The sequence below is a fragment of the Zootoca vivipara genome, chromosome 7, assembly GCF_963506605.1.
Source record: "Zootoca vivipara chromosome 7, rZooViv1.1, whole genome shotgun sequence".
Classification (NCBI taxonomy): domain Eukaryota; kingdom Metazoa; phylum Chordata; class Lepidosauria; order Squamata; family Lacertidae; genus Zootoca; species Zootoca vivipara.
In genome coordinates this window covers 87,015,852-87,031,093 of record NC_083282.1, presented here as the reverse complement: position 1 = coordinate 87,031,093, position 15,242 = coordinate 87,015,852, and the positions used below count along the sequence as shown (strand labels likewise).

The window sequence follows — 15,242 nt, the reverse complement described above, 5'->3', positions numbered from 1 at the left end:
ATGGTGACTGACAAGGGAAGATTGACAATCCAACGGAAAATGGGCTAGTCTCCAATACACATGCAATAACTTTTATATCTGTACCTTGATGCCATATAGCCTGGTCTCCTATGCAAGTTTACTTGACTGTAAATCCGCTGAATTCAGTTAGGCTTGCTCCTAATTAAGCAGGCAGAGGATTCTTGCATTCCATTCCACAACCAGCCCTCAATTCTGCCGGGATTCGTTGCTTCCAAAATCCCTTTCTCTCTTCCCAAACCCTTCCTTGCAAAACTTCAGAAGGGGAAAAGATATTTTTTGTTGTTGTGCCCTTCCAAAAGCTGCCTTGGTGAATAGCCTTTCTATAGTCACATATACGCTATGAAAGAGCCACGGGGTTGGTTACACTTCCCCCGTGGAGTCAGAAATAACAGCGGTGGTTTTGGGCGCCCGGAGTAATCTGCCTCCCTCCACAATATCCATGTTGTGCAGCTTTCAGAGGTGACGCTGTTTGGTGTTTAAATGAGGTGAGCAGATTTACAGCCGTTTCGCCTTTTAAAAGTAATTTATTGGGGTAAATGAGTTGAGATCTGAACAGACTCCAAGGCTCCTAATTCGCCTTCGCCCAAACAAATCTCTCGCCCTCCCCGGCTGCGTGCGCCGTGGCACCATCCATCAACACCCGCTCAAAATCGCCCAGCTACAGGACCATCAAAGCCGCTTCGCTTCGCTTTGGGTTCACACTGGGTTTTTTTTTTTTTCAAAAACAAAAACAAAACAGCAACAGAACAGAATCTCAATCAAACGCACTTTCTTAAGCAGGCGCTTGGCTAATAAAACCCGCCTCGATCTGGTTCCTGCAACTGTCCCTTCATTTGGGCTTTACGTTCCGAAGTCCCTTTTGAGTCCTTTTGAAAGACGACTTAATCTTTTGTTATCTTGGTTGGATGGCCCTGTCTCTGCTTTTTTCCGCCCTTTATCTTTATCCCAAGAACAAAGCAGAATTAGTCCTCGACTCTTAAAAGAAGAAAAAGTGCTTTAACCTTGAGTCCCACCGCCAGAGTGAACGGAAAGGCTTCGAGAGTAAGATTTGGGGGTTGGGACCCAAATCCCACCCGCCTCACCGGGGAACGCCATTCTAAACACTGCCTTTCTCCTGCTTTTCATCGTTGGAATTATTGTCTCATTCGAATAAAAGAAGCAAGCAAAGAGCCCTTTGCGATGTGACTTCACCGCTGCCCTTTCAGTTCAGCTGGATTTTGCAAAACCCACCCAACCAGGTCTCCCTAGCATAGCAGGAAATTCTCTTGGATTTTCCAAAAGGCATTGTTTCTATATTTAGGAGTTGCAACCTGTAGTTTAGACAGGTCGTGTGCATTTTTATTCGGAAATCCCACTGTCTTCAATGGGATTTACTCTCAAGTAAGTGATCAGAAGACTGCAGCCTTAATTAAACCACTGGAATTTTTAAACTTTGAAATAAATTTAATTTTTTGCAGTATTAATCTACACCCCCCAAAATGTATGGAGGTTCAGACTTGCAGTTTAGGATTTACAGAATAATAATATGGGTGTTTAGTAGGCAATAAGACTGTTAATCCTGTGCCAAGGTGATCTGGGAGTAGATCCCTGAACACAAATTCCCTAAAAGTGGAATTTACTTTTGAATAAGTACATAAGAAGAAAGTTGAACGTGTTACTTAATTCTGTGGCGCTAGTAGGCTGAAATTCTATGTACTATTTTGTACATAATTTCCTTAAATTCTAAGCTGATCTTCAACAGAAGAGTCCAGGACGATGTGTGAAATAATTCTGGATGTGAAAGTGGAAAAATGCAACATTTTCAACTTGCAAGGGATTTTCACGTTGTAACAACAATAACAAAAAGTTGGGTCCCTTTACACTTCCATCAGTATCAAAATGGCATGTCTTTCCCCTTCCTGCTACTTACATTTGGAATTTTCTCAGTTGTTTAAATCAATATATTAAATTGCAAAGGAGCATGTCGTTAAGAACTCCTTTCAAACATAACCACCAGTTTTTCACTTTCTTATTCTCTTTTCTGAGCTTGCAGAGATCAGAGTCATTGCATGTATGAATTGTATTCCTAAGTCATGCTTAGAGGAGGACCATTGAAATAAATGACTGAAGACTGTTGATTTCCATAGTGTCTACCTGGAATATGAAGTATTGTGGATGGCATCAAACTGCACATCACATTTGCATCTCCTTTCCCAGCCTATTTTACACTCTTTTATAGAAAAAGTTACCGGTAGTAGCAGTTTTGCAATCTTAAGTTACAGAATTCTGTCTACTGATCATTTTGTACAGCCATACTTCTACTGAGGTTTGGGGTGTATGGTTTTATTTTATTGTGTTACGGAAATTGTTGAGCTGTAACAGATTAACTCCATCAAACAAGTGATCAACTAAATTATTTAGATATTAGAAATAACCTGTCTTTGGATAGGGGTGCTACATTAGATTAAAAGTCATATCAACTCTTAAGCATATTTATAATTTTCATATCAAATCAATACATTTCCCCCCTGTGTATATATGATTGTACCTTCTAATTATAGTTCAGTGACTAGAATCAGGCAGTCCTCTGTTCATTTACTCAAAATGCAAATCCTTGTTTCAGTTGTTCTTACATTCCAGTGCATTTAGGATTGCACCCTTAATCAGGATGTAAACCCTACTGAGCCCAGCGAAAGTTCAGAAGTAAACATATAATAAGACTGGTCTGTTGGTCTGTGATGTGAAATGTATGCAGAGGTATTGATGGTGGAAGGGATCAGTTGAATTTGCATTCATGTAAATATCCTTGGGAAGGAGCGATGCTGTGCATCACTGAAATAAATTAGCATTGAGGCAACTCCTTTTTCACAAACTGTTTAAGCCTTGCTTATTCCTCCTTCATTGTTTGCTCTTAATATTCCATGAGCTGCAGGGTTGGTTTCTTTTAATAGTAAGCACTCAGTACTGTTTTCTCAGTTTGTGAACTTGATACTTCTTTTTTTTTTTTTACTTTACAATGGCTTGGCTAAGTACATATCCCTTGATTTCAATCCAGAGTTAAATGTCTAGATATGAAGCCCGGTCCATGTTTTACTTGGAAATAAACCAGTGGTATTCAATAAAACTTTCCCATGAATGAGTTGAGGGTGGCTGTATTCTATTTTCTGGTATGGGCAGATGTGCACACAACAGTAAAGGTAAAAAAGGTAAAGGGACCCCTGACCATTAGGTCCAGTCGTGACCGACTCTGGGGTTGCACGCTCATCTGGCCAGCATGACAAAGCTGCTTCTGGTGAACCAGAGCAGCACATGGAAATGCCGTTTACCTTCCCGCTGTAGCGGTACCTATTTATCTACTTGCATTTTGACGTGCTTTCGAACTGCTAGGTTCGCAGGAGCTGGGACCAAGCAACAGGAGCTCACCCCGTCACAGGGATTCGAACCTCCAACCTTCTGATCAGCAAGCCCTAGGCTCAGTGATTTAACCCACAGCGCCACCTGGGTCCCCCCCCCCGCACACAACAGTATTTACCTGAAAATCAAATTCTTCCTGGTTGTTTCCCTGGATTATTTCCTTTGATTATTTTAACATATAATATATCTCTACATATCAGAGGAGCTACCCCTTTAACAGAGCAGCAGATCTATGAATTTTTAAGCTGCTGTATCAAAAGTGAAAGGGCTAAAACAAAACCATGTAGGTAGTAGGTGACCTATTTTAAAACAAGGCATTTCTTCTAGTGAGAGAAATAGGAACAGCTCTCCTTTGAAGTTGCCTGTTGAATGACTTTTAAATAGATCCTCTTTACAACAATGGCCACTATAGAAATGGGAGCTCATTGCCTGAAGGGTTTATCACTGAAGCTTTATATAAAGTGTATAAATACCGAAATAAATTGAACATTATTTCAGTAACTAAAAATGAATAGAGGGGAAAAAGGTGGTCCCTGTTGTTTCATCTGTAAAGAATAGATCACAGAATTAGAGTTCGAAGGGACCCTGAGGGTCATCTAGTCCAACCCCCTGCACTGCAGGAATCAAAACCAGTGTCCATGACAGGCAGCCACCCAACCTTTGCTTGAAAACCTCCAAGGAAGGAGAGTCCTTCACCTCTCGTTGGAGTCTGTTCCACTGCTGAACAGCTCTTACTGGCAGAAAGTTTTTTCCCCGAATGTTTAGTTGGAATCTCCTTTCTTGCAACTTGAAGCCATTGGTTTGAGTCCTACCCTCAAGAGCAGGAGAAGACAAGCATGCTCCCTCTTCCATGTGACTGCCTATGTCTCCTCTTTTCCAGGCTAAAGATACCCAGCTTCTTCAAGCGCTCCTCATAAGGCTTAGTTTCCAGACCCTTGATCACCTTGGTTGCCCTCCTCTGCACACCTTCCAGCTTGTCAACACCCTTCTTAAATTGTCCGCTTTCTCCTCCTCAGTCTCAGTGTTGCTCAGTCACCCAGTAGCATTTCTCCGTGTTCCCAATACAGAGGACCTACCACTTGCTTGTTCTTCCTCTTACTTCAACTTCAGACATAGCAGAAGAAACCCTTTTAATTATTTTTAACCTGTCTCTATATCGATTAAGGTGGTGCTGTGGTTAAACCACTGAGCCTAGGGCTTGCTGATCAGAAGGTCGGCGGTTCAAATCCCCGCCGGCAGGAGCTGGGACCGAGCAACGGGAGCTCACCCCGTTGTGGGGATTCGAACCGCCGACCTTCTTACCGGCAAGCCCTAGGCTCTGTGGTTTAACCCACAGTGCCACCTGCATACCGTTCACTCTTTTAGATGGGAGTAAATTAAACATAGCAGGACTTGCTTCTGCCTTGCATAGGATTGCACAGCTCACCATGATTAAGCACTACCTGGATGCAGCCCATATCTATATATTCCCTATATTTATCCTTCTCCTGGATAAAATGTGTACCTCCAGTATGATTATCAGATTCAATCTCTATTTTATTTAATGGTCTCTTGATTCATTGCAGCGGCATACAGCTCCGAAAGTGCATTGATGGAGGTCGGCTGTGAATCTGCCCTTTTTATTTGGTCAAGAGCACCTTCTAAATTATATCCTCTTATGATGCAAGCCTATCTAGCTAAGGTGCGTGTGAGGCATTGTTGGTGCAGGGTCCGAAAATTGCAGTGTCCTCTTTCCCTCAAATATTGTTACCATTCTCCAAGCATGCAAACTTCTAATAATAATAATAATAATAATAATAATAATAATAATAATAATAATCCAGAGTGAGGCTAAGCCAGGAAGGGGTAGACAGACTTCACTTACTGCACACCGTAGGAGATGCTGCCCTCCCATCTGACAAGCTAAGTCGGTCCTTACTATTAAAACTATTGCGCCTGATTTGGCTGTGGTGTGTATCTGCTGAAAGGAATTAAAGAGAAACCAGTCTTTGCTGGCATTTAACATGGATCTGACTCCTTTAAAACTCTGCAGCCCTAAAAGCTAAGCATAGGGCAAATATGTGTGCCTGCAGGCTCAGCTCTGACCCTCCACCGGAGCAGAGTTCTCGAGTCCTTGCCTACCACGAGGTCAGTATTTGGCCGGCGTAATGCTGTAAAACTGACTCCGAACCTCTACCCGGAGTCTGTCATTTGTCAGCTCTGAGCTGTCGGTGTGATTGATACCCAGGGCTCAGTATCCCCCAACCTTCTCCATCAGCCAAAGACATTCCACCAGGTCTTGTCCAGTCTGCCTGTCGCCACCAGTCAGCAAGCAGCACCGCTTGATTGAAATCAGGGAAGTCTCCCCATCTCCTCCGCCTCCCCTTTTATCATCTTACAATAACATCATCCCGATCATTTATTTTTACAACCAAGCTGGGTCGCACTTCATCTCGCCCATTCAAACAGCACAAAGCAAGGATTTTTTCTGGGGGCAAATGGAAGCCATACACTCCTCCGAGTCTCCTCGGATGTCAGTGGCTATTAGTTATGGCCGCTTCATTGACAATACATTTATTACTAATTAAAGAATACAAGAAATGAACTGAAAAGGGGTGTGTGGACTGACTGGAGGGGATGTAGATCATTTTTCTACTTGTCTAGTTCAGGAGAGACATGGCTGCCTCTTAAAAACATAAGAAAGAGACAAGTATTGGAAATTTGATCCTTTTAATTCTCTGATCCTAAACCCCTCGGGCAAAATACACCTCAGCTTCATGAACATCAGTGAAATCCTAACAATCTATTTTGTTTGTATTTCTATCCTGTCTCTCATAGGAAGGCATGTAAAAACACAGTTAAAACTACAACAGTACACACAGCTGCACTCATAACCCCAAAATAATACAGTCATACCTCGGTTTGCGACCGCCTCCATTTGCGACCGATCGGTTTGCGACCGCCGCGGACCCGGAAGTGTTTACATCCGGGTTCCATGGTGCGCGGATGCGCAGAAGCCTTCTGCGCAGCACGCACATGCACAGAAGCGCTCTATCGGCACTTCGTGCATGCACAGAAGAACCCCTCGGTTTACAATGAACTCGGGGAGCAACCGGCTCCCTGGAACGAATTGCGGTTGCAAACCTAGGTATGACTGTACAGCACGTTGCAGATTGCAGGGATAAAATGCAATCTGGAAGAAGATACCAATGATACAATATGGATGCGGGTGGCGCTGTGGTCTCCACTGAGCCTCTTGGGCTTGCCGATCGGAAGGTCGGTGGTTCGAAGCTGCACAAATGGGTGAGCTCCCGTTGCTCTGTCCCAGGTTCTGCCAACCTAGCACTTCAAAAGCATAGCAGTGCGAGTAGATAAATAGGTACCTCTGAGGTGGCAAGGTAAACTGTGTTTCCATGTGCTTTGGCTAAGTGGTTTAGTCACATTGGCCACATGACCTGGAAAGCTGTCTGTGGACAAATGTCGGCTCCCTCGGTCTGAAAAGCGAGATGAGCACCTCAACCCCATGGTTGCCTTTGACTGGACTTAACCGCCCAGGGGTCCTTTACCTTTTTTTACCTTCTCCAATAATACAAAGTGGAAACTATTGGTTTTAAGTGTTCACTTCTCATATCATAGACTTGTAGAGTTGTCAGGGACACAAAGGGTCATCTAATCCAGGAAAGCAATGCAGGAATTTCAGCTAAAGTTCTATATACTGATAGCAATACTGTAACTGAGTACTGGTGGTACCTCATGCCCTCTTTTTCCTTCCAACTCACCTCTGTTTTCAAGATGGTATGCCCCGTGGAGGACCTTAAGGTCCACAAACAACAATATTCTGGAGATCCCGAGCCATAAGGTGGCTAGATTGGCCTCAACTAGGGCCAGGGCCTTTTCAGTATTGGCCCCAACTTGGTGGAACGCTCTTTCACAGGAGACCAGGGCCCTGTGGGATTTGTCATCTTTCCGCAGGGCCTGCAAGTCAGAGCTGTTCCGCCTGGCCTTTGGGTTGGACTTAGTCTGACCCCTGTGTTTTCCTCCCTCATGGCTTGGATTTATAGACTACTTTAAATCAGGCTGCATTTTAAATTTTAATTGTTGTTGTTTAGTCGTTTAGTCGTGTCCGACTCTTCGTGACCCCATGGACCATAGCACGCCAGGCACTCCTGTCTTGCACTGCCTCCCGCAGTTTGGTCAAACTCATGTTCGTAGCTTCGAGAACACTGTCCAACCATCTCGTCCTCTGTCGTCCCTTTCTCCTAGTGCCCTCAATCTTTCCCAACATCAGGGTCTTTTCCAGGGAGTCTTCTCTTCTCATGAGGTGGCCAAAGTATTGGAGCCTCAGCTTCACGATCTGTCCTTCCAGGGAGCACTCAGGGCTGATTTCCTTAAGAATGGATAAATTTTAATACTGTATTTTAATCTGTATTTTAATCAATTGCTTTTTATGTTTAATTGTAATTTTATTGGTGTGAGCCGCCCTGAGCCTAGTTTTGACTGGGGAGGGCGGGGTATAAATAAAAGTTATTATTATTATTATTATTATTATTATTATTATTATTATTATCTCTCAACCTCTTGGCTCTCACCTAAGACACAACCCATCCAGGCTGGTTCTCTCTTTCAGGGCCCAAGCCCAGTCCCTTGTGTTAAATATACAGTACTGTATACACATTGTGGTCATTTTCTTGTCTCTTGGTCACACTGATTGAGCTTCTTGCCCTTAGTCCAATGTTATACCCGACTCACAGATGTTTGTGCACACAATAACCCCGAAGCTGTGTTTGAGGAGAGCAGGAAGGAATGTCCTCTACGAGGTTCATCCTTCCTTGAAATTCTTTGCCCTTCTGTCACTCCCAGGGAATGCAATGGATTTCTCTGGGGGAAAGTGGGGGGGGGGCAGGTTCATCCTGTAACATTATTGACATGATAAAAGGATGTTAGTGGTGGATTTGTTCCTGTTCATCAGTTGCGATGATGATGATGATGATGATGATGATGATAATAAAAATAAATTTATTATTTATACCCAGCCCATCTGTCTGGGTTTCCCTAGCTATTCTGGGTGGCTCCCAACAGAATTAAAAGCACCACAAAACATCAAGCATTAAAAACCTCCCTAAACAGGGCTGCCTTCAGAAGTCTTCTAAAAGTCAGGTACAGTGGTACCTTAGGTTAAGAACTTAATTCATTCTGGAGGTCCGTTCTTAACCTGAAACTGTTCTTAACCCGAGGTACCACTTTAGCTAATGGGGCCTCCCACTGCCGCCACCGCACGATTTCTGTTCTCATCCTGAAGCAAAGTTCTTAACCGGAGGTACTATTTCTGGGTTAGTGGAGTCTGTAACCTGAAGCGCCTGTAACCCGAGGTACCACTGTAGTTGTTTATTTCCTTGACATCTGATGGGATGGTGTTCCACAGGGTGGGGGCCACTAGTGAGAAGGCCCTCTGCCTAGTTCCCCAATCCACCATTTACTGCTGCCCCAAGAGGCTATGGCGTACCAAAAGCGGGACAAAAATAAACCAGAATATTTGTGGTATGGATCCTGTGGGATTTCAGCAGGAAGTTAAGGGGATATGCACCAATTAGATGTGAAGCAATGAGGCAACCGCACCCCAAATTGAAGGTACAAGCAGTATTGACAGTGGGATCTCTTGTGACTGTCCTGCCCCATCATGAGCACAAATTGTCATGAATGCAATGGAAAGGATGTCTGGAGGGAGCCTCTGTAAGGAGCTTCAAAACCTAGCCTGTGGGCTTTCTGATGCCATCATTCCCATTCCATGACTTCAAGTTAGGAGATTTACCATTTCTGAGATGTGCTACGGTGTCTCTTGTCTCGATGCTATGAAGGGACCGAGTCCCCACTTGAATGCCTAACGAAATGTGTCTCGCCTTTCATTTCACTTTCAGAGTTCTTGGAGGAATTCCCCGGGGATGGCAGAGAATGTGTTAACTGTGGAGCGATGTCCACTCCCCTTTGGAGGAAAGATGGGACAGGGCATTACCTGTGCAACGCCTGTGGTCTATATCACAAAATGAATGGCATTAACCGGCCTCTCATCAAGCCCCAGAAAAGGCTGGTAAGTCTGAATAACCCTCAGTTGGCTTCTGTTTTACTAAAGGATTCTCCACTTCCACCTTGCCTGGTCTTTAATATTGGATTGCCTTTTGTGTTTACTGCTTCTGGGGGTCTTAGGTGTCAGGGGAGGGGACATTTTTCAGGCCAGGGGCCACACTCAGTCATGAGCAACCTTTCAGGGGCCACATACCTATGGTGGGTGTGGCCAGACACATGCCACTTTCCATCCAGGTGAGCCAGAGATCTGGTCATGGGCCTGGAAAAGGTATGAGATCTGGGCAGATTTCTACGGTTTCAGATTGAAATGCCTTGGGGCCACATTTGGGTCTGAAATCCACATTCTCTCTGCTTGCAGATGTACCAGGGGTATGGAATTCTCTTTCCAGTGAAATCAAGTTGGCATCGTCTGCAGTCAGCTTCACAAGCCAACTTAATTTTTGATTATTTCAGCAAGCCGCCTTATGAAAACGATTTACAGTTTTTACCAGCTTCTTGTCAGATGACCCAACCCATTTCTGTATTTCCATTGGATTTTATTCCTTACATTGTTTAGTTGAGGCTCTGCACATTGCATGGGAGGAAAGAGGGAGGGAGAGATTTTCGATGTAGAAATGAATAAATCATAGAACAGGGGTCAGCAAACTTTTTCAGCAGGGGGCCAGTCCACTGTCCCTCAGACCTTGGGGGGGGGGCGGACTATATTTTGAAAAAAAAAAAGAACGAATTCCTATGCCCCACAAATAACCCAGAGATGCATTTTAAATAAAGGACACATTCTACTCATGTAAAAACACCAGGCAGGCCCCACAAATAACCCAGAAATGCATTTTAAATAAAAGGACACATTCTACTCATGTAAAAACATGCTGATTCCCAGACTGTCCGCGGGCTGGATTTAGAAGGTGATTGGGTCGCATCCGGCCCCCGGGCCTTAGTTTGGGGACCCCTGTCATAGAATCATAGAAATTGTAGACTTGGAAGAGATCACGGGGGTCATCTAGTCCAATGCAGGAATCTTTTGCCCAATGGGGGGCTTGAACCTACAACCCTGAGACTAAAAGTCTCATGTTCTACCAACTGAGCTATAATACTGTGGTCTGGAATGCATAGTGTTATAATTTTGAGTGAGCAGACTGATTTCCACAGAGCCCTTGCTTCCCTCTTTTGCTTCTAACCTAATAGGCAGATTAGAACCTCCATTTTCAGAGTCAGTAACATCTACATACCAGTTGCTGTGCCTTCCTGTTCTGGTTAATGGGCTTCCTGGAAGTATCTGGCATGATACTAGTTAAAATAGGGTGCTGGTCTCCCCCCCCCTCTGTGTGTGTGTCCTACCCCCACACACACCATGGGTCTGATCCAGCAGGCGACTGCTTATATTCTGAAGCTCTTTGCAAACTGAGTGGATGCCAATGCTCTAGAGACCTTGGGGCTGCTCTCTCCTCCTGCACAAGGAAAGGTGCCTGCCAGAACCCCCCCGGATCAGGCCCAAGGCCCATTTAGTCCAACATTCCGTTCTCATAGCAACCAACGAGGTGCCTATGGGAAGCCCACAAGCAAGACCCCCGGGTGCAAGACTCCTCTCCACACTTGTGATTTCCAACAACTGGTATTCAGAGGCTTACTGCCGCCTGTACTGAAGGCACAGAGCCATCCTGGTGAGTAGCCTTATCCACCAGGAATCTGTCTAATCCAGTTTAATAAGCTTTAGTTTACATCCAGAGAATCTGGAAGCATTGTGGCTGGGTGGTGCCTGTATCTTGGAGGTGGGTGATATACAAAGTCTTAAGCAACCTGGAGCCAATGTGCAGATGAGATCATCCTTATTCCCCATTCCTCTGCCTGATCTTTGCATTCTGCCACTGAGACACATCTCAGGATGCCTACAGGGTCAGACTCTCTTCAGCAAGAAAGTGTGCATTCAGTGTAGGAACTTTTATGGAACCTTTTGCAAAATGTTCTTAATATATATGTGACTTTAAAGGGACCCCTGACCATTAGGTCCAGTCGTGACCGACTCTGGGGTTGCGCGCTCATCTCGCATTATTGGCCGAGGGAGCCGGCGTATAGCTTCCAGGTCATGTGGCCAGCATGACAAAGCCGCTTCTGGCGAACCAGAGCAGCACACAGAAACACCATTTACCTTCCCGCTGTAGCGGTTCCTATTTATCTACTTGAATTTTGACGTGCTTTCGAACTGCTAGGTTGGCAGGAGCTGGGACCGAGCAACGGAGCTCACCCCGTCAAAGGGATTCGAGCCGCTGACCTTCTGATCAGCAAGCCCTAGGCTCAGTGGTTTAACCCACAGCGCCACCCTAATATGTGACTTTATCTGCTTGCAATTTAATTTTGAATACATCCAAATGCAGGCTTTAAAACCATTGTGACTGTTATTCTCTTCCCCCAAATCCCCAGGCATACCCTGCTCTCTCTCTTTTTGCCTGCTTTTCAGGTTTGGGGTTTCGATTTTAGGTTTCATAAAGGAAGCCCAAGCTTTCAAAATGCACAGCCATTCCCCAGATTCAGTCTGCGAAACTCTGGCGCCTCATGGTTGGAGTCAAGACTGCCTGTGTTTACATTTAGCAAGTTCACACTTCATCTAATTTTATACTCTGTGGCTGGACTCCAGCTAACTCGGAGTAGACCCACTGAAAGTAATGACCCTGAGTTAGTCACGTTCATCAATTTCAATGGGTCTACTCTGAGCAGGAATAGCATTGGATACAACCCAATGCGTCTTTCCCTTCCACTGTTACTCAACGAGCTTTAAAGTATAACATTCTTCCCTCCCCCTTCAGTTGTTTAGAGAATATATCTTACATCCCTGGCAGCAGAAATGTTGACTTGTCCTTGGGATTCCAAAGGTATTTCCCATGACCTTCATCTGTCTTTGCCGGATTAAAACTATTCAAGCCCTAAACATAGTATTGGAAAGGGAGAGAAAAATACATGATGGCAGCTGGTCAGTGTGCACCTGGAATCTGCCTTAATCAAAGTTAGAAAGGGGGAGATTCTGGGCAAAGTGTCCAATTCTAATCACAATGGTGCATGAAGATAAGCCCTTTCCTAGTTTTGCTGTTTCTTCTTCTTCTTCTTCTTCTTCTTCTTCTTCTTCTTCTTCTTCTTCTTCTTCTTCTTCTTCTTCTTCTTCTTCTTCTTCTTCTTCTTCTTCTTCTTCCAATCAGTGAGTCCGTAAGTAACTGTGGAGGCCAATTCTGGATCCACACGTCCTTCCACAGTGGGGACATAGGTTTCTGGGCAGGAGTTGATCATGGTGAGGGTTTGCCAAGCGTGCCTTCCTCTTAGCATGTTTCTCCCTTTCATCCTGAGTTTGAGTGTCTTCAAAGCCCATGGCACCTTTGGTAGAGGCTGTTCTCCAATTGGAGCGCTCGCAGGCCAGTGTTTCCCAGTTGTTGGTGTTTATACTACATTTTTTAAGAGTTGCCTTGAGAGAGTCTTTGAACCTCTTTTGTTGACCCACCAGCATTACGCTTCCCATTTTTAACTTCGGAATAGAGTAGTTGGACATGAAGATAAGCTCTTTCCTAATATTGCTGGTTAATATTGCATCTGGAACCAGAGTTTGACTAAGAACTAAAGTGCCTTGAGAAGATTAGCCAGAGAGGGGAGAGTTGTCCATCTCTTCCCCTCAGAATCATAGGAAGGGACCATGAGGATCATCTAGTCCAACCCCCTGCAATGCAGGCATCTTTTGCCCAAAGTGGTGCATGGACCCATGGCTGTTCCTTGGGTGCTCACACAGTATGATCAACAGATGTACAATTTGTGCAGACAAATCACTGAGCTGCACACTGGCGCGTTTATTCACATGTAACATTCAACGAGTGTACACCAGAGTACAAAACAGTGGAGCTGCCTTTCACACAAACCCTTGTGTGTAGAGTCAACCTCATAAAGAATTGGAGAAAATAATTGTTCAGCTGAGTATCATGTGTTGTTTGAGCCACAGTGACTCTGGGTGAGACTCTCCATCTTGGTTCAGTTCTCTGGCTTTGTAGCTGAAGCTGCATACGAGCCTTTCCTGCGTGCTTTGAATGAAACACATTACAAAGTCCACGATACCAAAAGCTTATCAGCTGCATTTGGCTGCCGAACGCAGTCTGGGGTGGACTTTCTGTTTTAAGGGCTCGGTCTGGTTTTGTATAAACAAACACATTGGGGCGCAATGTTGAAGTCAACAACTTCCTAGCCAAGGTCAAAGCTCTGCAAAGGCAGAGTGGGATAGGAGGAGGGGGGAGGAATTCACTTTCTCTTTTTTAAAAAAAACACAGTAAGAATAATGCTGGAACTTTTGCAACAAATGTGGCGTGTCTCCCTCCCTCCCTCCCTCCCTGACAACCAAAATAGACCTTAGTCTTTTACTACTAATATTAAATGCTGGAGAGAATTTGTAAACTGATGGTTCCTCTTCTGGAAGAGTAGTCCTTTTCCTACCTACAGGGCTCATCTGCTATGGTCACAGTCACACCATATGTTTCAATCACTCTTATATGTCTTTAAACAGTCATGGCTTCCCCCAAAAAATTCCTAGGAACTGTGGTTTGATAAGGGGGCTGATAGCTGATAGGAGACCCTTAAGAAAGGACATTGCTTAAGGATGTTTTTTGGGGGAAAGCCATGCCACTGTTTGATCAAACAGTATCACAACAATCCTTACAGTCCTGGTTGATTTTACTTTAATTAACAATACTGTGATCTGTTGGCACTTTTTTTCATTATCGTGAACACAGTGTTTAACCAATAATTTTGTTGAGGTCTGTAGCGTTGGCCATTTTTGCTGTAGTTGCTGTTGAACGTGACCTGGAAGAGGAGGAGGGATGACCTCATGCTATATATTATTATACAGTGGAACCTCGGTTTATGAACACCTCGGTTTATGAATTTTCGGTTTATGAACGCCGCGGACCCATCTGGAACGGATTAATTCACTTTCCATTACTTTTAATGGGAAAGTTCGCTTCAGTTTATGAACGCTTCAGTTTATGAACAGACTTCCGGAACCAATTACACCCATGTTTCAGTTTATGAACGCTTCAGTTTAAGTACTTCGCGGACCTGTCTGGAACGGATTAATCCACTTTCCATTACTTTCAATGGAAAAGTTCGCTTCAGTTTATGAATGGTTACTCCGCGGACCGTCTGGAACGGATTAATCCACTTTCCATTACTTTCAATGGGAAAGTTCGCTTCAGTTTATGAACGCTTCAGTTTATGAACAGACTTCTGGAACCAATTGTGTTCATAAACCGAGGTACCACTGTATAAAGCAGCAGGACAAAAAAAAAAAAAAACAACAACCCTCAGGCCTGGACCTGGAAAGCCCAAACCTGTGCCTAGAAATGGGGAACAAAAGTGTGGGTTCAGGAAGTTCACAACCAGAATGCTAAAATGTGTCACCCCCTACGTATGTCAGGGGGCAGCAAACTTTTTCAGCAGGGGGCCGGTCCACTGTCCCTCAGACCTTGTGGGGTGTCGGGCTATAGTTTGAAAAAAAAAATTGACCGAATTCCTATGCCCCACAAATAACCCAGAGATGCATTTTACATAAAAGGACACATTCCACTCATGTAAAAACATGCTGATTCCCAGACCATCCGCGGGCCGGATTTAGAAGGCAATTGGGCCGCATCCGGCCCCGGGCCTTAGTTTGGGAACCCCTGCCCTATATCTTCCTGAAATGCTGGTCACCACTGTAGTCTTTGCAATACATCTTGTTCTGATTCCTGCTCCCCATCACTTAATTC

At 44.5% G+C, this 15,242-nt stretch overlaps 1 protein-coding gene across 2 annotated transcripts in view; it reads left to right on the top strand.

Moving 5' to 3' along the window:
- GATA5 (GATA binding protein 5) overlaps positions 1-15,242 on the top strand; it is a 47,568-nt gene that overhangs the window by 26,690 nt on the left and 5,636 nt on the right. For both annotated transcript variants that reach the window (XM_035122892.2, XM_035122891.2), the window contains exon 3: positions 9,309-9,478. In XM_035122892.2, the coding sequence (XP_034978783.1) occupies positions 9,309-9,478 (170 nt within the window). The remainder of the gene's footprint in view (positions 1-9,308; positions 9,479-15,242) is intronic.